This window comes from Peromyscus leucopus, chromosome 4 (assembly GCF_004664715.2).
Source record: "Peromyscus leucopus breed LL Stock chromosome 4, UCI_PerLeu_2.1, whole genome shotgun sequence".
In the NCBI taxonomy this organism is placed as follows: domain Eukaryota; kingdom Metazoa; phylum Chordata; class Mammalia; order Rodentia; family Cricetidae; genus Peromyscus; species Peromyscus leucopus.
Window position 1 is genome coordinate 148037755 of NC_051066.1, and position 20936 is coordinate 148058690.

The 20936-nt window shown below is 45.9% G+C and overlaps 3 protein-coding genes across 4 annotated transcripts; 1 reads left to right on the forward strand and 2 right to left on the reverse strand.

Moving 5' to 3' along the window:
* Positions 1–507: 507 nt before the first annotated feature.
* On the reverse strand, positions 508–8237 carry Wfdc9 (WAP four-disulfide core domain 9). 2 transcript variants are annotated; one of them, XM_028868629.2, is made up of 4 exons: positions 8148–8237; positions 2812–2932; positions 1372–1513; positions 508–667 (listed from the first exon to the last, which is right to left on the reverse strand). In XM_028868629.2, exons 2-4 carry the CDS (start codon positions 2924–2926, stop codon positions 637–639), a joined length of 288 nt encoding a protein of 95 aa, XP_028724462.2. In that variant the 5' UTR covers positions 2927–2932; positions 8148–8237; the 3' UTR covers positions 508–636. The 2 variants fall into 2 exon arrangements, with proteins under 2 accessions (XP_028724462.2, XP_037060309.1); XM_037204414.1 differs by having other exon boundaries at positions 2812–2935.
* A 1464-nt stretch (positions 8238–9701) lies between these two features.
* Wfdc10a (WAP four-disulfide core domain 10A) lies at positions 9702–11049 on the forward strand. Its single transcript, XM_028868631.2, has 2 exons — positions 9702–9867; positions 10743–11049. Exons 1-2 carry the CDS (start codon positions 9783–9785, stop codon positions 11021–11023), a joined length of 366 nt encoding a protein of 121 aa, XP_028724464.1. The 5' UTR covers positions 9702–9782; the 3' UTR covers positions 11024–11049.
* A 3046-nt stretch (positions 11050–14095) lies between these two features.
* Positions 14096–17028, reverse strand: LOC114692688 (protein WFDC11-like). Its single transcript, XM_028868614.2, has 3 exons — positions 16880–17028; positions 15198–15340; positions 14096–14197 (listed from the first exon to the last, which is right to left on the reverse strand). Exons 1-3 carry the CDS (start codon positions 16962–16964, stop codon positions 14096–14098), a joined length of 330 nt encoding a protein of 109 aa, XP_028724447.1. The 5' UTR covers positions 16965–17028.
* Positions 17029–20936: the final 3908 nt, after the last annotated feature.

Genomic DNA, 20936 nt, shown 5'->3' on the forward strand with positions numbered 1-20936 from the left:
TCTTATAAATCTCCCTACTGCCTTACTTCTCCTATCTGCTGGCAGAAACCCATCAGATGAGGTCCTGGGAGATGACAGCCACAGATGGAAGATCCTTAATGGCAGCATACATGACTGACCACTGACTACCTTCTGAAAAAATGTATTATGAATGTTAATTGACTTAATTTACCAGCCACATAAATTTATTGTTGTTGCTGCTGCTGACCTTGAACTCACAATCTTCCTGCCTCAGACTCCCAACTGCTGGGACTACAAGTGTGCACCACCGTGCTTGGCAACTCCATGGAATTTTTACAAACCTCTTTGTATTTTTGCTACAGTAATTGGTTAATACACAGGAGAAGACAGACTTGTGTCTGTATCCATAATGGGATGGGAACAGCTGTTAGGACTGTCAACCTTTCTATCAAGAGAAATGCACATCTTAAGAAAAAAGTATGCAAGAACCACTGACCCTCATGCTGATATATCCATTTATTTGGCAAAATCTTAGACTTTCTCTGAGTGAAGATATCAAGGGGAGAGCAGAAAGACTCGCAGCTGGAGTGAGTGTCCCTATAGGAAGCAGGCAGCATTTCTCCCAGACACAGTCACGCTCCAACCTACACCAGCGGTGGACCACATAGAAACTAGCTAGAGTTTCATCAGTGTTTTAAAGGGTTCTCTGGAAGAGAAAAATTAGATGGTTAGACATCAGTATGCCCGGGAATAAATCCATATCCAAACAGCAATACCTCAAGCTCCAGAAAACAACAGAATGTCTCTGTTACATCAGGAGTTACCCTCAGAAATCAACTTTCTGAGCCACCAAGACAGCTTGGCATAGAGCACACATCACCAAGACCAAGCCTTATTACCCAACTTTGATCCTGAGGACCCAGATGATAGACGAAAACCAGCTCTCCCGAGTTGTCTCTGACCTCTACACACACAGTGACACATGTGAGTGTGCACACTCTAAATAAATAAACTTTAAAATAAATTAAAGCAGTTTCCCCAAAAGGTTTGCTGAGTGAGAAGACAGGTGGATACAAGGTCTTCTAGGGTCTGGCTGAGAAAAAGGAACCAGTTTGGGGTCTTTTAGACAAAGGAGGGACATATGAACTGGTGGGTGATGCTGTATGAGAAGCAAAGAAGCTGAGCGAGAGTTGGGGGAGAGGAGAACAACCCCATGTCAGTGTCTCGGTTTCTTCATGAATGGTAACCTACATTTAGAGATAGGAGGTTCTTGCTTTATCTGATTCTTTCTGTGGCTGGAATTTAGATGACTGCCATTTCCTGCAACTTGTAAATAGTGGGTTGAACAGTGTATGAGGAGCAGAACCCGAGCATGCCCACGCCCTCATCTTCTTAACCCAAGCCACTCACTCATTGTCCAAGCAGATGTTTCCGCAGTACGTCCAGCAGCACGTCTGGTTTGGTCTCAAACATCTCAGCACCCTCGTGCACCTTGATCCACAGAATGATTTTGGAGGCTGTACCCAGCACTGGTTGATTTCTTTGACGTTATCTGGAATTGAGATGCTAAAGGTTGGCAGGGTCTACTTACTCATAATGTGCAGCAGAAATCCTTTCAGACCTTCAGACTGAGCAAACCCTTCTGGAACTTGGATGCTTCATGCCAGGATGCATCTCTGCTGTCCATGAAAATCCCTCCAGTTCTAGCCAAAGATCATCCTTGTAATGACAGACATTCCTTCCTCCCAGGTGTCACCAGAGCACTGCGGGATCCTGGGTCCTAAAGCTCAGGCCAGGGTGCCTTCCCAAGGTACACCACCTGACCAAGTTTATACTGATAAAGCCTTAGACTTCAGAGCCTGGAACCTCATCGAGTTCTGAATTCTGTACCCAACTTGCAGAATAAGAAAACTGACAGTAACCTCAATTTCTGCTTCTTTATTTGCTTCCCATCAATAGCCATTGAAGTATACGCCGCCCTAAAATCACACTCTCAGTGTCCTGAAGCCTTTCTGCCCAGTTCCTCTGTTGCCTTCACTTCCTTATCATGTGCGTGCGTGCGTGTGGTTTTTATAGGGACCCTCATTTATTTTCTCCATTTTCTTCAGGCCCTAAGTGCTCTCAAACGAAATGGATATGACTAATATAACCAATGTGTTATTCATCCATTTCTCGCCTAGCCAAACCAAGCTCAAAGAGAAACGTGGTGTTAATGTTTCCTTTAAGTGAGTCTCACTGAGCTGGTCTGATGGAAAACTGTGTTTCCTAGTCCTCTGTGGGATGTGGAAAAGGCTTTGTTCTCTTTCCACGTTCCTGGTATTGTTTCAGAGATGCAGAGGGAGTTTGGAGGGACACTAGATTGGAACCATCCAATGCAATCTAGCTGGGGTGTCTCTGCTTGGGGACAGCTCTGATTTTTAAAGTTTTTTTTTTTTTTTTTTTTTTTTGGCTTTTCGAGACAGGGTTTCTCTGTGTATCTTTGCGCCTTTCCTGGAGCTCACTTGGTAGCCCAGGCTGGCCTCGAACTCACAGAGATCCGCCTGGCTCTGCCTCCCGAGTGCTGGGATTAAAGGCGTGCACCACCAACGCCCAGCCTAAAGTTTTTGTCTTGTGTGTATGTGTGTGTGATGTATGCATGTGGGTGCAGGCATGCATGTACCATGGTACACATGTGGAGGCCAGGGGACAACTTTCGAGCGGTCTCTCCACCATACATTCCAGGGATCAGGTTGTCAGTGTCCGGCCTTCTGAAGGCTGATTTTGAAATGTGGTCCCTAAGTCAGCGATGACAGTATGTCAGCAGTGGACAGAGCATCCTCATTGCCACACCACTGCTGTTGCCGTGTTTACCCTTGAGTTTTCCCAGAACATGCAGAAACATCACAATCCCGTGGATGGACACAGTGAGGAGGAGCGTCCGGAGCCTCATGGCAGACTTGGCGTTTACAGGAAGACAAATCTTCATCCACTGCTGCTAGAAGCAGAAAAGAAAGGAAGGCACACTGGCAAGAAGCAGAAGGACATGCTGGGGGACATGTCCACTCTGTGTCCTGCCCTTCCTGTCCCTCTGGCCCCCACACGCATACCAACTCCCTCACTAGCCATCAGCTTCCCTCAGGCTGCTTCCCATCTCACACAACACACATACACACACATGAACACACTCACACAACACACATACACTCACACACACATATACACACACACACACATATATGATTTTTACAAAGGATAATCGTTCATTTTCTCTGCCTTTTAGAATACATTGATTTCTCTATGGAAAACAATGAACCCTTAGATTATGTAATTTTTAAAGTACAAAATACAACAAGGAAACAGAGAAATAATAATAATAATTTTTCTACCTGATGACCACCAGTATATGTGTATACTTTTACATTATACTCATTATTATATAAAATTAGATACATCAAGTGTCCTGATACTTTATTTAGAAACATATGTAATATGTTAATGCTCAATAAAAATGTGCATGTGTGCACGTGTGTGTGTGTGTGTGTGTGTGTGTGTGTGTGTGTGTGTGTGTACAAAAGTAGAAGTACTTGTGTTTTTTCAAATATGCCACAGTGGAATTTTTTAGTCACTTTTGTGTGTGTTTTCTGAAGATGCCCGCTGTGTACAGCTAAAGTCGTGGATTCCTATGCTCTGCTTTCTTATCTGTTATAGTAACTTGTGCATGTGTTTTCTAAAGATGCCACTGCGCATCACTAAAGCTACATGTTCTAATACTACTCTGCTCTCCCATTTTTTTATTATTCAGTTAATATCTTGGTACACGCTAATAAACATCTAGGTGATGTAGAGAAGGCAGGCCTGGTTGGATTCCTGTCCCCTAACTGAATGGAAGCAGCTGTTATCGCAGTCTGACGTAGTGTTTGTCAGCCACGTGAGACTGTTTAAAGTCATTAAAATCAAAGTGAAGTGTAAATTTTCAGTGATTTCCGACATTCAATAGCCACATGCAACTTAGATACGTTGCACAGACAGTTCATGGAACACATCCATAAGCATAAAAAAGTTTTACTGACCAATGCTTAGCTGCATGCAGACCAATGCTTAGCTGCATGCATCTACCAAGAGGTCTATGCAGGAAAGCAATGGCAGAGATCCTTGAAAGGTCAAGTTGCAGGACTGAAGACAAAGAGGTGACTCAGAGGTTAAGAGCACATACTGCTCTTCCAGAGGACCTGAGTTCAATTCCCAGCATCCATGTGGTTCACAGCCTCCTGTAACTTCAGCTCCAGGGGATCTGATGCCCTATTCTTGCCTTGAGGTCACCTGAATTCATGTGCACGTGCCCCCGCCCAGTACACACACACACACACACTCACACGCACACACGCACGCACGCGCGCGCGCGCGCGCGCACACACACACACACACACATACACAAGCACATGCACGCACCCATGCCCACAGGACACGGAAATTACAAACAATTGTGTTTGTCAAAGTCCACTCGAAGACACTTGTATGTGCTCTCCAGACTTCTTCATTCCCACATGCCACTCTCTTGCCTCAATGTGGTCAGATGATAGAAATGATGAAATTTTGAGACTCCATGGACCACTGGGCAGTATTCACGCCAAAAATTGCCACTTCATTAGTGAAGCTTCAGGCCTTCCAGAAATAGTCGACTTCCAGAAAGCTCACAGGTAAGTGACTCGCAATAGGACAATCAGCTAGCAGTGTCAGGTGTCCATTCCCTGAGGGCCTGGGGGGTCTTCTGATCCGGTGAAACCACCACTACATGGCAAGGCAGGTGTACAAAACGCTCTATCATCCGCTTAGAGGCAGGGGTTTGAGACATGAGCTGACTGGGTGAGGATGTGCATGGAAGGTGGTGTGGACTCCTGGAGCCTCCTCGGACATAAAGGAGAAAGAAGATGTCTACAGTGGTATAACACATGGAAAGCGGTTCTCTGAAATGGTTTATCTGTATTTAAAAAACTGTCCTAGACCAGAGTCATGAATCTGTTCTTTTAAAGACCTCATTCTTTTTCTTCTGTATCTTTTTAATTTTAATTTTTATTTTATGTATATGTGTGGGTGTGGGTGGATGGGTGAGTATGGGTGTTCACATTCATGCAGGTGCCTGCAAAGACCCTAAGGGGCACCAGATCCCCTGAGCTGCCTGATGTGGGGGCTGGGAACCCACCTCCAGGTCTCTATCTGCTGAGTCATCTCTGTGAGCCCCTCAAGGCTGGAGAGGCCAGGCCCTGCCATCGGGGACCTCCAACTGCCAGGTTCTACCCACAGAACACTCTGACTGATTTGAAATCCCACCAATCCCCACCTGGAAAACTCCACCCCGCCCCACCCCCAAGAAACCCTATGCAAACCCTGTCTTCTGCTCGGTTCTCTGCGGCTTCTTGCCCGAGCAGAGGCAGCCACCCTCCTGGGTTCTCCCCTCCCAATAAATCTCTGTGTAAGGATTGCTGTGCAGTGTGACTGTGATATTCCTTGGCTCCCGACTGCCAGAATACCTTTCCCTTCAGAGCTATAACACTTTGGGGGAACCTTCACTGGCCCAAGCGGACCTATAACACTTGCAGTGGGGAAATCCATACGCTGCCCCACCATTCCCCCCTCCATCCCCCTACTCCTGAGCCAGCAGAACCGTAACTGTCTCTATCTTTCACTTATTCTTCAGCAATTTCATAAAAATACACAATGTATCTTAATCATATCCACCCCCAAGTCCCCTCCCATTCCCTTGACACATCTTCCCACCTTCATACTCTCTCCTTTTCTGGGGCAGAGAGAACCCACTGAATCTAATCAGTGTGGATGCTGGGACGCTAATTGCTACTGTTGGCTTGACCCTGTGTGGGTACCATCACTGCAGTGAACTTATGAGCCTAATGGCCATGAGCTATGCAGTGTCCCGAAGACAGTCGTTCACAGCACGCCCTCCCATCCTCCAGACCTTACATTTCTTCAGCCTCCTCTCCCAAGATGTTTCCTGAGCCCTGGGGTGGGGGTGTTGATATAGATGTCCCATTTAGGGATAAGCAACTCAACAGTCACCTCTTCTTGCGATTTGACCCGTTATGAGTCTCTGCTGTAACCACTGCCCACTCTAGAAGTTTCTCTGGCCAATATTGAAAGCCATACAAATCTAAGACCTCATTCTTTTTAAAAAGATGTATTCAGTTTTATTTTTACTTTACATATATGTGCTGCATGTATGTTTGTGCACAAGAAAAGGGTATCAGATCCCCTGGAGCTGGAGCTACAAATGGTTGTGAGCCACCCAATGTGGGTGCTTGGAACAGAACTCCAGTCCTCTGGAAGGGTGGTCTGTGATCTTAACCACTGAGCCACCTCTCCAACCCCTAATACTTCATCCTTACTTTAACACCTTGGTCCCCAAAAGGTTCTCAGGATCCTGGTAGTGCCCAATGCCCTTCCTTACACACTTCCAGTGTTCTAAACCAACCCAGAGAAGGGAAGCAAAATCGTGGCCCAGTCCTTCTCACATCAGACCCAGAATGCCTCTCACCTTCTTCAGTTCCATTCTTTGGATTATCTGAGGTAAAGTTTAGGCAATGAAAAGACCCTCAGTCATCAAAAAGATTCAGTTCTACCACTCCCCCAAACTTGGAATCCTGGGTTCTCCCAACAGTGTAAAGAATCCAGGTGGACAGCGGTGTAGGTGAGTGCTTCATCTACATGAAGTGTCCCATGGGGTCTTGGGTACGTCAGTCATTCATCTCTTTCCCAGCATTCTTACTTGAATGGAAAGGACAGCACCACCCACGGCACGGCAATAACATTGACACTATTCCAGGCAGCAGCTAGCCTAAGCCAGCCACAAATAAAACTCAGCCTCCATGCTCCCACATTCCCACTTCTATGGGTGCTTGTGAGAACACACTGACAGCTCTTTTGTCCACACCTGGAACAGCGCAGAGAAGAGCAGGGACACAGACGGTCAGTGGCCTAGAAGCTAGGGTGACTTTTGTGGTGGCAGAGTTTTAAGTTCAGCTCAGGAGCTACGTGTCGGCCACATCACAGACTCTTCCTTTGATGCTCACCCCTCAGAAAGCACTGGACTGTGCTGACCCAGACGGTGCCTCTGGGTGGGCTGGGGACATTGTGTGCCTGCTCTGTGGCTCTGTTCCAATCCAGAATTCCTCAGCCACGCGGTACAGTCTTCTTCTGAAGCATCTGAGCTCCCCACAAGAAGAGAGTCAAAAGCACCTGTCGTCTGCGTTGGCAGTGGTGGTATTCTGAGGAATGGTCTCACTCTGTAGCCCAGGCTTGCCTGGAGCTCACGGCGATCCTCTTTCCTCCGTCTCCTGAATGCTAGAATCACAGGACCATCGCACCATATCCAGCTTTGTGCCATGACCTTTAACACTGCATCCTGCTCACTTTTGATTCTCCTTTGATGATCAAAGTACAGGCTGCCACAAATGCCCCCCAGATTCTATGTAGGTGAAGAAACTGGATTTTTACAAAAGCTAGATGGCCATCTAGGAAATGAAGGAAGTGGGGTGATCCAACCTAAAGCTGAGATCTTGCTACAGAGCTGTTGCTTGATGGAAGAGATTCGTTCACCAAATATCAAAGAGAAACATGGGAGGAGCCGGAGGGATGGTGCAGAGGGTAAAAGAGCCTGCTCTGTAGGGATGGGACCTGAGTTCAGATCGCAGCACCCACATTTAGAAGCATCCTAGCAGTACTCACATGCCCGTAACTCCAGCACTGGGGCAAATGAGCAAAAGAGCATCAGTTTTTGCTGGCCACCTAGCCAGGTTGAAAAATGTCAATCTCCAGGTTCAGTGAAAGACCCTGTCTCAAGGGGATAAGGCAGGGAGTGACAGAGCAGGGCATCCATGTCCTTCTCTGCCCCCCGACACACACACACACACACACACACACACACACACACACACACACAAGTGGTCAACCTCCAAGAACAGACTGCTCTCAAACTTGGCCTACAGGATTACTTGATGTAACAACAGATGTCTGTGTGAGTAGCTCTTCCCGTGTTCGGCTGGTGCTCTGAGCAGTGGGAAGTATGTGCTAAGACTCCACAGACTTGATGACTGAGGAGGGTGAGCCGGGACAAGGACAGAGGCCCAGGTTTGGAAACCCAAGGACGACAGTGTGGGATCACACTGGAGGGAAATTGACAGGGAGGAAAATGGTACCTGCTATGGTCTGTAGTTTGTTCCCCAAAGGTTCCTGTGCTGGAGTCGTGGTCCCCAGAGTGGCGAGTGTACAAGCGATGCAGCCTTTAAGAGGTGGGGCCTCGCCAGAGATACAGAGATAGGTAGGTTCTCTGATATACTGAGGGGCGGGGGGGGGGGGGGACTGAGGGCTGAGAATTCAGAAGCAGTGGAAGGAGAGGGTTGAGAACGGATGGGATCAATATACACTATATGCAGACATGAAGTTGTCAAAGGATTAAAAAGGATGTTTCTAAAAGCCAAGAATCCATGAACAAAAGTCAGAGCCTTCACAGTGCCATAGATGGATAGGGCTGCAGAGCGTTGCCACCTACTTGGTCCTGCTCAGCCTGTGCTCAACCCTTCCGTGTCTGTGACCCACAGACACACCTTGCCCAGCCGTTTTGCAGAACAGAGTGAAGCAGAACAAATACCTGAAGTATGTGTGACTTAAATGAAAGCAGTGCAATTATGGAAAGGCGTTTTGTGAAACAGTTACATGATTAATAAGAAAAGTGGAAGACAGATAACAAAAACAGCTGAGGCAAAATGTGACTCTGTGCGAAGGGCCTGGAGAGACTGAACGACAATACCGTAAAGCATGAGTCAGGGCTGGAGAGGCAGCTCAGTGGTTAGGAACACTCGCTGCTTTTGCAGAGGACCCAGGCTCAGTGGCAGCACCCGTATCAGGCGGCTCATAGTAACTCTAGTTCTAGGCGATCTGATGTCCTGGAGCCACACGCGATGCACAGACACACACACACACACAGGCACACACACAGGCACACACACACAGGTGCACACTCACAGGCACACACCAAATAAGTACATCTTTTTAAAAATTGAGTCTAGGGCTGGAGAGATGGCTCTGCGGTTAAGAGCACTGGCTGGTTGCTCTTTCAGAGGTCCTGAGTTCAATTCCCAGCACCCACATGGTGGCTCACAACCATCTGTAATGAGATCTGGGGCCCTCTTCTGGCCTGCAGGCATACATGCAGGCAGAATACTGTATACATAATAAATAAGCACAAGTATTTAAAAAAAAAATGAGTCTACTTTAACTGGTGAGACTATAGTCTTCTTAATTATAATTTTCTCTTCTTCGTTCCATGAAATCTTTTATAATTAAAAAGCAAAAATAAATTGTATATTTCTCTTCATGCATGTAGTGTATGCATGTGTGTACATATATGTGTATGCTTGTGCATGTGGAGACTAGCTGTAGCTGTCAGAGTCTCTCATCAAACCTAGAACTCATAGTTTCCGCTCCAGGCAGCCCAGCAAGACCCGGCGATCTACCTGCTTTACCATCACTTCCGGCTCTGGCTTACAGACTTTCGCCTCCAGGCCGGCTTTTACATGCAAACATTTTACCCACTGGGCCATCTCCTGAGCCCTAAATTACATATTTCACAATTATGTTAGCAAGAAAAGAGGGCTGATACTGCGAAGGGAGGTATCTTCTGCGAAAAGCCACCCCGAAAAAAATCCAGGGGCCAAGGAAAAGGAAATAGGTCGGTTGTTGCTCTGCCCCGGCTTGGCCAGCAGAGGCAGCAGTGAGCTCTCATCCTGCTCTGGGGAAGTCTGCCATTCTGATCCGTGGCTCTGGTCGGAGCTATGTTGTCCAGGGTTCTGCTGTTCACCCTTGCTCTGCTGTTGCTGCCGTCGCTAGTCCAGGGATGGATGCACAAAAAATATGAAGGTAAGGTGATTGAAGGAGGTGGGTATGTGAGTAGCAGCCGAGGAGGGACTTAGAACTGACCCAGAAGTGATACCACTGTGTACCCTGCTCCTGCCCAGCACTGTCCAGGCTCCGGTGAGCACAGCTCCTTGGCTCTGGTTCCCCACGCTAGACATAGTAATGAGGTGGAGAGTGAACCTGCAGGTCTCCCCACTCTGTTCCAAAGATCCAGAAGCAAATGATCCATACTGTGGTGCAAGAGGCCCCAAGGCTGAAAATCCAATGGGCAAACAAGACAAGTGTTCTTGATTGATGGGTATTTGAGAAGGGTAAAGGTGCAGAGATGCTCATAGGGGTGGAGGGGTGTAGAAATGGGCATAGGTGCAGAAACAAAGCCTTTGGACATGGAGGAGGTAGGGTGGAGTTGCCGTCTGAGGCAGGGGTGGCCGTAAAAGATAAACCATGAAAGGGACAGGACACTGGACAGAGTGACAGCAGAGGAAGGAGAGGGACTAGGGCTGATCTGTTTGTCATCCTCACGGACCCTGCAAATTCTGGGGAGTTGAGAGGGTCTGAGAAATGTTTCGGGCTTCCACAGAGATGATGTCACCAAAGCTCTGTCTACTAGGAGAGACTGGTCCTGGATGCAGGGAGGAGGAAAACCAGGAGATCCAGATGCTGACAGCTGTGGAGGAGGTGACAAGATTAGCATGGGGGCATGGGATTTAAAACACAACTGATGACCAGAACTTGGTGAGAGGCACAGGAAAAGTTGCCTGGAAAGTCCAGGCATGTTGTGAGTGGGACCTCCGCATACTGAAGGCACTTTAAGCCTGGGAGGGATTCTCACTAGGCAGCCATTCTACTCACCTTCCTGCTCTTGCTGTTCTTTTCAGTAAAACGAGGTCACCCTGCTATCAGGGAGTGTGAGAGGAAGCCAAAATTGTATCTGTGCAATTTCCACTGTGAAGCTAACCAAGACTGCCAAGCCAACAACATCTGCTGCTCAACGCTGTGCGGGAACGTTTGTGTGAACCTGCTGGATAAGAGAGAATGGGTAGCGCCTGTCATTCCCGCTGGTGATTTCCAACCAGAGGACCGGCCCTCCAAGGTCTCGTTTGAAGGGGATATGGTTACGGTTGCCTTCACCCCTTCGCCTCCTGTCCTCAGTATATAAACTAGAATAAATAAATGTTGTGGCAACTATCCTCTTTCCAGTCACTGTTAGTAACCACTGAAACCCAGCAGAGTCCTCCCATGTGCCCTTCTCAGGTCCAGGATCTCCTCTCTCTCTCTCTCTCTCTCTCTCTCTCTCTCTCTCTCTCTCTCTCATTAGTAATTTGTCTCTGTTTGCTCTTTTGGCCTGTGCACCCACTGCAATTCCGACAACCACCCACAACAAATCGCTCATGTGCACCGTACCACAGTGCTGAAGAGAACATTCCTTGCCCTGGGGTCAGAAAAAACTTCAAACATCATACAGGTAGAGATTAAAAGAAAAAACAAAAACAGAAAACTAGAGCAGAGAGTAGGAGACTCCCCAAAGAGGTTTCCTTTCCTTAGCCCTGGTCACTCCCACCCTGCTTTTGAGACTCTTCTGAGATTAGTGTCCTACAATGAGGATAGTCATCCAGGGAAGTCGCATGACATGATTAGTCCTGGCAGAGAGTGAGAAGGTCTGGTATGGCTAGAGGAGGGTGTTTCCTCTGGACTCTTTTTGCTCTGTTCTCTCTTTCTCCTGAACACAGACGTATTCTTTCACATGCTCACATCAGATCTTATCCTGTCTACCACTGATGCATATGGACACACCAACAGTGGGACCTGGGTTGGGATCTGAGACTTGAGTGACTTGGTAACTGAATGTTGGCCACCGACACCAAACTGCCCTCTTTTTTACTCTTCTTCTGATCCAGAGGACATCAGAAAGAGGGACAGGTGGTTTGTGTTGGCATTGCGGAAAATGACTTGGTGTAATGTGGCTAAGTGACTTGCCCATATGCTATTGGTAGTAGACATTAATTATTAGGGGTATAAACTCCCTCCTATTCTGTGTAATCAAAACTCCCCTGAAATGATCCTGGTACTAAATCCAAGATTCAGTCATTCCTGGATGTATTAATTAGCTTGAAGGAGAAGAAGAAGAAGAATCCTATAGTCAGATATTGTGTAAATGCTGAAAGATCACAGAGACAAAGGAACAAGCCACAACTACCACCTCTTACCTCCCCAACTCCTCATCCTGAAAAGGCTTCTAGCCAGAAGGGATTCCTCCCCCAAAAAGCCTCAGCCAACAGACCTTTAGCCAAATGAGCTTACTCAGCTGAAAAGGCTTCTAGTTCCTGTCTCCTCCTGCTTTATATACTTTTCTCTGCTCAGCCATTAAAGGCGTGTGTGCTTCCCAGTACTGGGATTAAAGGCATGTAACTCCCAAATCCTGGGATTAAAGGAGTGTGCCACCACTGCCTGGCTGTTTCTCTCCTAGACTGAATCAATCTCATTTAGTCCAGGGTGGCTTTGAACTCACAGACATCCACATGAACCTCTGCCTCCCGAATGCTAGGATTAAAGGTGTGTGTCACCACTGTCTGGCCTCTATGTTTAATCTAGTGGCTTGTTCTGTTCTCTGATCTTCAGGCATATTTTACTAGGGTACACAATATATCACCACAAAGTCCAAAGAATGCCATCCAGCCTGGTAGATCCTTAATATATCCCTCGTGCTAAGGTAGGTTTAAAGACTCAGTCTGAAGTTGCTGGCCTTGGGGCAAAGTGTCTAGCATGCCATGCTGGGAGACTATAGGAAATATCTGTATAGGACTCCACGAAGCCTAGGTCCACAGTGATGGCCTAATAATTAACTCTACACCGGTCAGCTGGTCCTGGGAGCTGCTGGGGCCTGCTGCCACGCAGATGACCAGTGTTGGGGGAAGTCTCCAGCTGTTGATGAAGGCTTCCTTGTGAATGTCCCCACATTGGTTAGAAACCTGGCTCCTGTCATCCACCAGGTACTCATACATTTGTTTACTTTGTTTGATGTAACATAAAGAATTACCTCCATATACCTAAAAAAAAATATGAAAGACCTGCTCTTTAAAAAAACGAAATGAGGGCTGGAGAGATGGATCAGTTGTTAAGAGCACTGGCTGTTCTTCCAGAGGTCCTGAGTTCAACTCTCAGCAACCACATGGTGGCTCCCAACCACCTATAATGAGATCTGGCACCATCTTCTGGCATGCAGGCAGAACACTGTATACATAATAAATAAATCTTAAAAAAAAAAAAAAAAAGAAAGAAAGAAAGAAAAAGAAAAAAAGGAAGAAAAGGGGTCACATGCCAATTCTTCATATTCAAATAGGACCTGAGAAAGTCTGTAAGAGTAGCTTATAAATTCTAAGCCACATAAGGTGGTAAAATTCCTACAGTTAGCAATTGTAAGAAACACAATCAAGAGTAAGAGAGGAACCTAGTGTGGTGGCACACACCTTTAATCCCAGCACTAAGTTCGAGGTCAACCTGGTCAACACAGTATGTTTCAGGACAGCCAAGGCTGTGTGGAAAGACCCTGTCTCAAAAAACAGAGAGGAGAAAGACTTTGAAAGAAGAAGAGATTTGATGGGATTGAGAGGAAGTAAGACATGATAATACGGAGGCTTTGATCAAAAAAACATGATATATAACATGAAATTGTAAAAGAATGAATCATTTTTAAAGCAAGATATTCAGGGGAGAATAGTAGAAATGAAGAGAAAGAAAGAAAGAAAGAAAGAAAGAGAGAGAGAGAGAGAGAGAGAGAAAGAAAGAAAGAAAGAAAGAAAGAAAGAAAGAAAGAAAGAAAGGAAGGAAGGAAGGAAGGAAGGAAGGAAGGAAGGAAGGAAGGAGGAAGGGAGTGAGGGAGGAAGGAAGAAGGAAGGAAGGAAGGAAGGAAGGAGGAAGGGAGTGAGGGAGGAAGGAAGGAAGAAGGGAGGAAGGGAGGAAGGAAGGAAGGAAGAAGGGAGGAAGGGAAGAACAGAAACAACACTGGAGCCCAGCTGTTTGAGTTATTTATTTTTCAAGTATGTTTGCCTTTTTACCCACCAATAAACATAGCATTTCTAAAGTCACCACTGAGGTCTCCAAACATCTGCTAGCTCACATGAGGCGGGGCCACTGAGAAGTCAGGGTCATTTCTTTTTTTCAAAAAATTTCTGCAAAAGAGAAAGTTTAGATTCTTAAAGATACAGTGTTTCTGAGAAAGAAACATTTGTCCTTAAGCCTTGTTCCCACTGGCTGACACACCCGTGGCTGACACCATGACCTGTCCACTGGGCACTGAGAAATCTGGAGGAGCCCAGTGTGTCGACAGAAAAGTCTAAGGATGGAGTCAATGGTTACAAATGCAGATGAACTAGGAAACAGGCATTTAAAAGAGACATGCCTTTAATTCTAGCACTCAAGAGACAGAGGCAGGCAGAGTTTGAGGTCAGCCTGGTCTACAGAGCGAGTTCCAGGACAGTCGGGGCCTCACAGAGAGACTGTATTTAAAAAAAAAAAAAAAAAAAAAGGCTGTGTGATGTATCAATGAATTACTTCCCAGTGTGGAAGACATTTCCCCACCCTCCCTCCCTCCCTCCCTCCTTCCCTCCCTCCCTCCCTCCCTCCCTCCCTCCCTCCCTCCCTCCATGTGTATGTGTGTGTGTGTGTGTGTGTGTGTGTGTGTGTGTCTATGTGCCTGCCTGCTTGTGTGTTGGTCTATGTGTCTGGATGTATCTGTGTACGTGTGTGTGTGTGTGTGTGTGTGTGTGTGTGTCTGATTGTGGTTTTGTGTGTGTGAATGTGTCTGTGTGTGTATATGTCTTGGTGGGGGCATGAAATAAGTGTATGTCTGTGTGTATGTATCTATATGTGCATGTCTATACATATCTGGGGTGTGTTTGTTTCTCTGTATCTCTCTATGTGTGTATAATTAATGATAAGTCTTTGTGTCTGTCTCTACGTGTGTTAGCTATACATGTCTATGGGAGGAGCATGTGGATGTGTCTATGTATGTCTGTGTGTGTCTGCGTGTGTCTAGATGTGTCTGCATATATGTCTGTATCTGTCTATCTGTGTATATGAGTGTTTGTCTGTGTGTGGGTCTGTGTGTGGGTCTCTGTGTATGTATGAGTGCTTGTCTGTGTGTGGGTCTGTGTGTGGGTCTTGTGTGGGGGTCTCTATGTATGTATGAGTGTTTGTCTGTGTGTGGGTCTCTATGTATGTATGAGTGCTTGTCTGTGTGTGGGTCTTGAGTGTGCCTCAGATTTGGGCAATTTTGGTTTTCTGTTGAGGAATAACAGTCTAATGACAATGTCCCCCACACATCTTCAGCTCACCCCAGTTGGTGCACAGATGTTACCACAGTAGGTCCAGCAGCATGTGTGATTTTTTTGTAAACATCTGAAACGTCTAGAACACTTCTTTCTACAATCGTTAACTTTTGGCTGTCCCCAACACTCCTGAAGTGACAGCTCTCTCTCTGAAATTGAAATGAAATGGTTAAAAACTAATAGAGCCCCACAGTCAATCAAAGACTAGCCCTTTCGGAAGTCAGAGCTTCCTTCCAGAATCTGAGCCCCATATCCCTGTCAAGGTGTCTGTCTTCTGTGTCTCCTCACAGTGATGCCATTGCATTGGCCCTGACCTCACAGACTCTCCACTGAATTCATTACCTCAGCTCCCACAGTACTTACCAGATTCTGTCTGCCCCCGGCATACATATCCCGAACTGTAAAGTATAGATTGACTCGACAAGAGATATGGAAGTCTGAGGCATCTGCTAGCTTCATTACAAGACCTATCTCAGGTAGACAGAGAGAGTATGAATAAGCTTTCTGGTTTTTGTTTTGTTTTCTTTTTTTGAGATGGGCTCTCATGTAGCGTAGGCTATCCTTGAACTCCTGTAAAGCTGAAGATGCCTCTGAACCCCTGCTTCAGCCTCCCAAGTGCTGGGATTACAGGCACGATCACCATGCCTGGCTTGAACCAGGTTTTCTCTATGTTCCTTCCTGGCTGGCTGTTCCATGACACACACACGGAGGTCAGAGCACAGCTTTGTGGAGTCAGTTCTCTCCCTCCACTTTTATGTGGGTTCCAAACTCAGGTCCCCAGGTCATCACGGCAAGTGCTGCACCCATTGAACCACTTCCCTGGCCTCTCCCCAGATCCTTATCTCTCAGTCCACTTTCTTTACCCCTCCACTGACTCCCGTCTCTTCTCACAGGACCCACGGCTCTGCTCACTAAGGACTCCGGCACCTTCTCAACATTCTAAAAGCCATCTACACTATAAAGTCTCTTTAATTGTCAGGGACCAAACATGAACCATGGAAAAGTACTAGCTAGGCCAGAGAACAAGCCACAGGCCCTAAACCAGATGCCCCCAAAGATAAAGAACAGGTCAGGTAGGTCAGGTAGCATAGCAACAGAACAGTGGGCCCTGACCAGTGACCTTACCACCCAGCACAACACCCTGCAGCCTCACGACCTGCACATCCTCCTTAACCTGCACGTACGGCAAGTTGTGCACCTCTTCCCTCCTTCCTGCCCCCTCCCCCTCCCATGCTATATAAGCCTTGCTGAGGAGAATAAAATTTGCAGCTTGATCAGAGCCCTGTCTTGCTGTGTTCTTTCGTTTCTCCCCGTCCCTTTCATTCTCTCCCGCAGGTGGGTTGCCCCCCCCCCCGCCCCCCGTTGACACCCCGGCCGGGGCATTTAATAGATACCCACTTTGTTCTCATGAAAAGAATCACAGAACTTCTATAACTATGGAGGAAGGAGCTCTGCGTTGGCTCTCCACCCTCAGAGGCACTGGGAAATACTCTATCTAGCTGCGCGCGCAGTGTGTGTACGAACGCTGTTGTTTGGGAAGTTTCCCAGCTGGAGGATTTCTCGGGTTCTCCAACTGCCAGCCTGGGAAGGTGGAACCTGAATCACAATGCCAGACATGAAGCCCACTCCCTTGTCCAGAAGTGAGCACAGCCCCTGGCCCTGGCTCACAAGGAGTCCTCACTACCTACGAGAGTACTTCTTCTTTTTCCATCCCGGGGCAGGCAGCAGGAGCACGCAGAGGAACAGGACCAACAGGAGCATTGAAGGCTTCATGTTGACCAACGGTGTCTGGAGACGCTTTTCTTTTTTTTTCTTTTCTTTTTTTTTCTCCCTTCCCAGAGCTGCTGGAGATCAAACATACAAGCTGAGGGATAAAGGTGTGAACCACAGAGAAGCACCTATAGGTTTTTAAATATTCAATCTTCTAGTTAGAAGCCAGATCTCATTACAGATGGTTGTGAGCCAACAGGTAGTTGCTTGGAATTGAACTCAGGACCCCTGGAAGAGTAGCCAGTGCTCTTAACCTCTGAGCCATCTCTCCAGCCCGTCATTTGTTTCTTAATCTTAGCCATTCTCACTGGGGTGAGTTGAACTCCCCAAGCAGCTTTAATTTGCACTTCCCTAATGACTAAGGACATCATTGAACACTTAAAAATACTCATTGGCTCCTACTGTTAGGAGCCCCACAAGAAGACCAAGCCACACAACTGTCCCATATACGCAGAGGGCCTTTATGGTGATATTTTATTTGTACTAAAATGTTATTTGTATGTTAATAAATAAAGTTGCCCGGGGGTCAGAGCTATTAGCAAGCCATAGAAAAGCTGGGCGGTGGTGGTGCACACCTGTAATCCCAGCACTTGGTAGGCAGAGCTAGGTAAGTCTCTGTGTGTTCAGGGATACAGCTAGCATTGGATACACAAGTCTTTATTCTCAATACCAACCATAGAAGACCTGGAGGGCTGTACAGACAGGCCGTGACAAGGCGGTCATGTGGTTGAGTTTACAACCAATGAGAAGGCAGAATAGAAACTCTATATAAAGACTTTAACACAGGAAATAGCTCTCTTTTGGAGAGGTAGGACCACCGCAGGAGGAAGGGTGAGGTTTTAGCTCTTAGCTCTGACCTCTTGGCTTTCTTCTTTGCATTGGTTCTGTGTTTCTTATTTAATAAGACGGTTGGTTACATATACATGTATATTTCTAACTGGCCTTGGTCAGTTCCACACAGGCTCCCTGGCTGTCAGTTCAGACTCTGTGAGTTCCCATGAGGTTAGCTGATTGTGTAAGCTTTCTGATGATGTCTTTGACTGCTCTGGTTCCTACAATCCTCCCTCTCTCTCACTCCCTGACTCCTTAACTGCCTTTTGGAACCCTATTCCTCATATGGGGTTCCCTTGCCCAGCCTTAACACAAGGGGAGGTTCTTAGTCTTACTGAAACTTGATATGCCACTGTTGACATCCACGGGAGGCCTGCCCCTTTCTGAACAGAAACCATGGAGGAGTGGAGTGGAAAAGAAAGAGGAAGGGGAGGGGAGGGGAGAGGAGGGAGGGGAAAACTGCAGTCAGTATGTAAAATAAATAAATAAATAAATAAATAAATAAATAAATAAATAAATAGATAAATAAATAAATAAATGGAGAAATACTTTTTGGCTGTTTATGTTTGTTCTTCTGAGAATTACCTGTTTGGCTCATCGGCCTATTTATTGATAGGCAAGGGATTTGTGGTGTTTAATTTTATAGTTATTTATATATTCTAGATATTGGCCTATTCTTTCATCCTATAAGCTGTCTGTTCACCTTGCTAACAGTTTTCTTTGCCTTTCAGAAATGTTTTAATTTTATAAAATCCCATTTATAATTATTGAGTGATTTCTTGTACTGCTGGAGTGCTAATCAGGCAGTTCTGGCCTCTGCCTACATCTTGAAGAGGCATCACTGTTTTCCTCTAGCAACTTCAACAACCCAGACATATTAAAAAAAAAAAAAAAACAAGCTCTCACTATGTAGCTCTGGCTGGACTGGAACTCACCTTGTGGAGTAGACAAGAGAGATGCAGTCATGAAATCTCAACAGTATGGTTGCCTAAACAAAATTCAGGCTGGCCTTAAACCCAGAGGTTAGTCTGACTAGGCATGTACCACCAAGTCTAGCAGCAATTCCTATTTAAATTACCATTTTAATTGATTATTGGCTGCGTGTATTCTCTAGAGAATGATAAGATTCCATTGTGCACCACAGTTTCATTGTCTATTCAGCTGTTGACGGATGTCTAGGCTGATTCTCATTTGGAGTGGGGTAGAGAGAGGCTGATCCTTGAAGCTCATTGGCCAACCAGTCTAGCCAAAGCCATGCATTGCAGGTTAAAAAGACTATTTCCAAATATAAATGTGAAGGGTGATGGAGAATATATACCCAACTTCAACCTCCAGCCTCCATACCCACGTGCACACATATATGTACAAATGTCACACACAGACACCATGTTCATGCTCATACACACTCATGCATAAATGCACAGAGAGACAAAAAATTCTTTTAAAAAGGTAAAGAAGCAACACCAAATGCTATCAATAATGTGGGGAAGGGAAAAGTCACATGCTGCTGATAGGAATGTAATCTCGGGGAGCTGCTATGGGAATCACTCTGGAGGGTATTCCTAAAAACCAAAAACAGAACTATCACGTGATCTAGCTACACCACCCTTGGCTGGGTACTAGAAGGATTCTAAATCAACATATCACATAGAAACTTGGGCATCTATGTACAGTGTTGCACTAATCAGAATCATCAGGAAACAGAAACACCCCTCATTGAGGAATACCAGAAGACACCATAAAAGCTTTCAAAGTAATCAATAATCTTACCTAGTTATGACACCTATGAACCGCAAGGACCAGCAAGACACAATAACCCTAAGAGTACAGTAGTGGCATTCATACCTTGGTGATAGCCAACAGATCTCTGGTTGGACCTAAGACCCACTAAACAAAAGGGAAACCATGCCTGGTACTGGAAACCTAGCTGATACCCAGGGCTCATGAATTCATGGACCTTGGAGGAGAACCCACAGCTGCCACTTTACTACACCTGCATAATCCCTAGCCATATTCTAAGTATTTATCTTTGTATCAACAGTTGAGTGCAGTTCTCACCCTCATCAAGGAAACCTTTCTTGGCAACAAACAGAGACAATTGCTGGAAACCTTGACTTATCAAAATGCCAAGTTCTGGATCTCAGTCACAACTGATACATCTACAACACAGCCCTTGCACCTAAGGCTCAGGGACCATCTGAGAAGAGGGTTTGGGAAGAATTTAAGAGCCAGAGGAACAGGAAGTTTTCTGTGAGAGTGTGTTTCCTAGAAATATCAGGGAAACTACAGGCGTGAAGTCTTACCAACATAGCTGGCAAACATGACCTGAACAACGATGACATCAATAGACACGCCCATGCAGCGGGAGAAAGCGCACAGAGCCTCGGTCCTGGACAAAGAACCACAAGCAGCTAAGGAATGCTAGGAATGGGAGGAATCGTCTTCCCCAGAGAAGAGCACACCAACTGGGTATCCAATGCTAAAGGGTCAGCCCTGAAAACATACATGCAAGTAACATTATATATAGCAGGTTTTATTTATATATACTTAGAAATATGTATGTTCTTAATGTATATCATTTATATCAGTATAAACATATATATATATATATATATATTTAAGGAAAAAGAAAGAAGCTGTGAATTTGAAAGAGTACAAGGGATGGGAGGAAGGAAAAGGAAGGCAGGAATGATGTAATTATAGAGCGACTCTGTCTCAAAAAAAAAGATAAAAGAAGAAAATGAAATGGAACCAACTCAAGTGTCCATCAACAGATAAAGAAATAAAGAAAAGGCAGTACACAGACATAGTGAGATTTTATCCAGCTGTAAAAATAAAATCAGGACATTTACAGGAAAATGGGCACAACTGAAAGTCATTACGTTAAGCAAAATATACTAGACTGAGAAAATTTATTCTGTGTGGTTTCTAGATTTTAAAAATCGTGTGTGTGTGTATGTGTGTGTGTGTGTGTGTGTGTGTGTGTGTGTGTGTGTGTGTGTTGAAATTAGTAAGGAGATCGTGAGATGGGAGGAAGAAATCTTAAGAAGGGGAGAAATGAGTTAATGCAACATGACAGCGGAAGAGGAGAGTACTTGTGTGAAGAGGTGAGTCAACCGGAGGGAGGCATGACCCAGGAAGGGG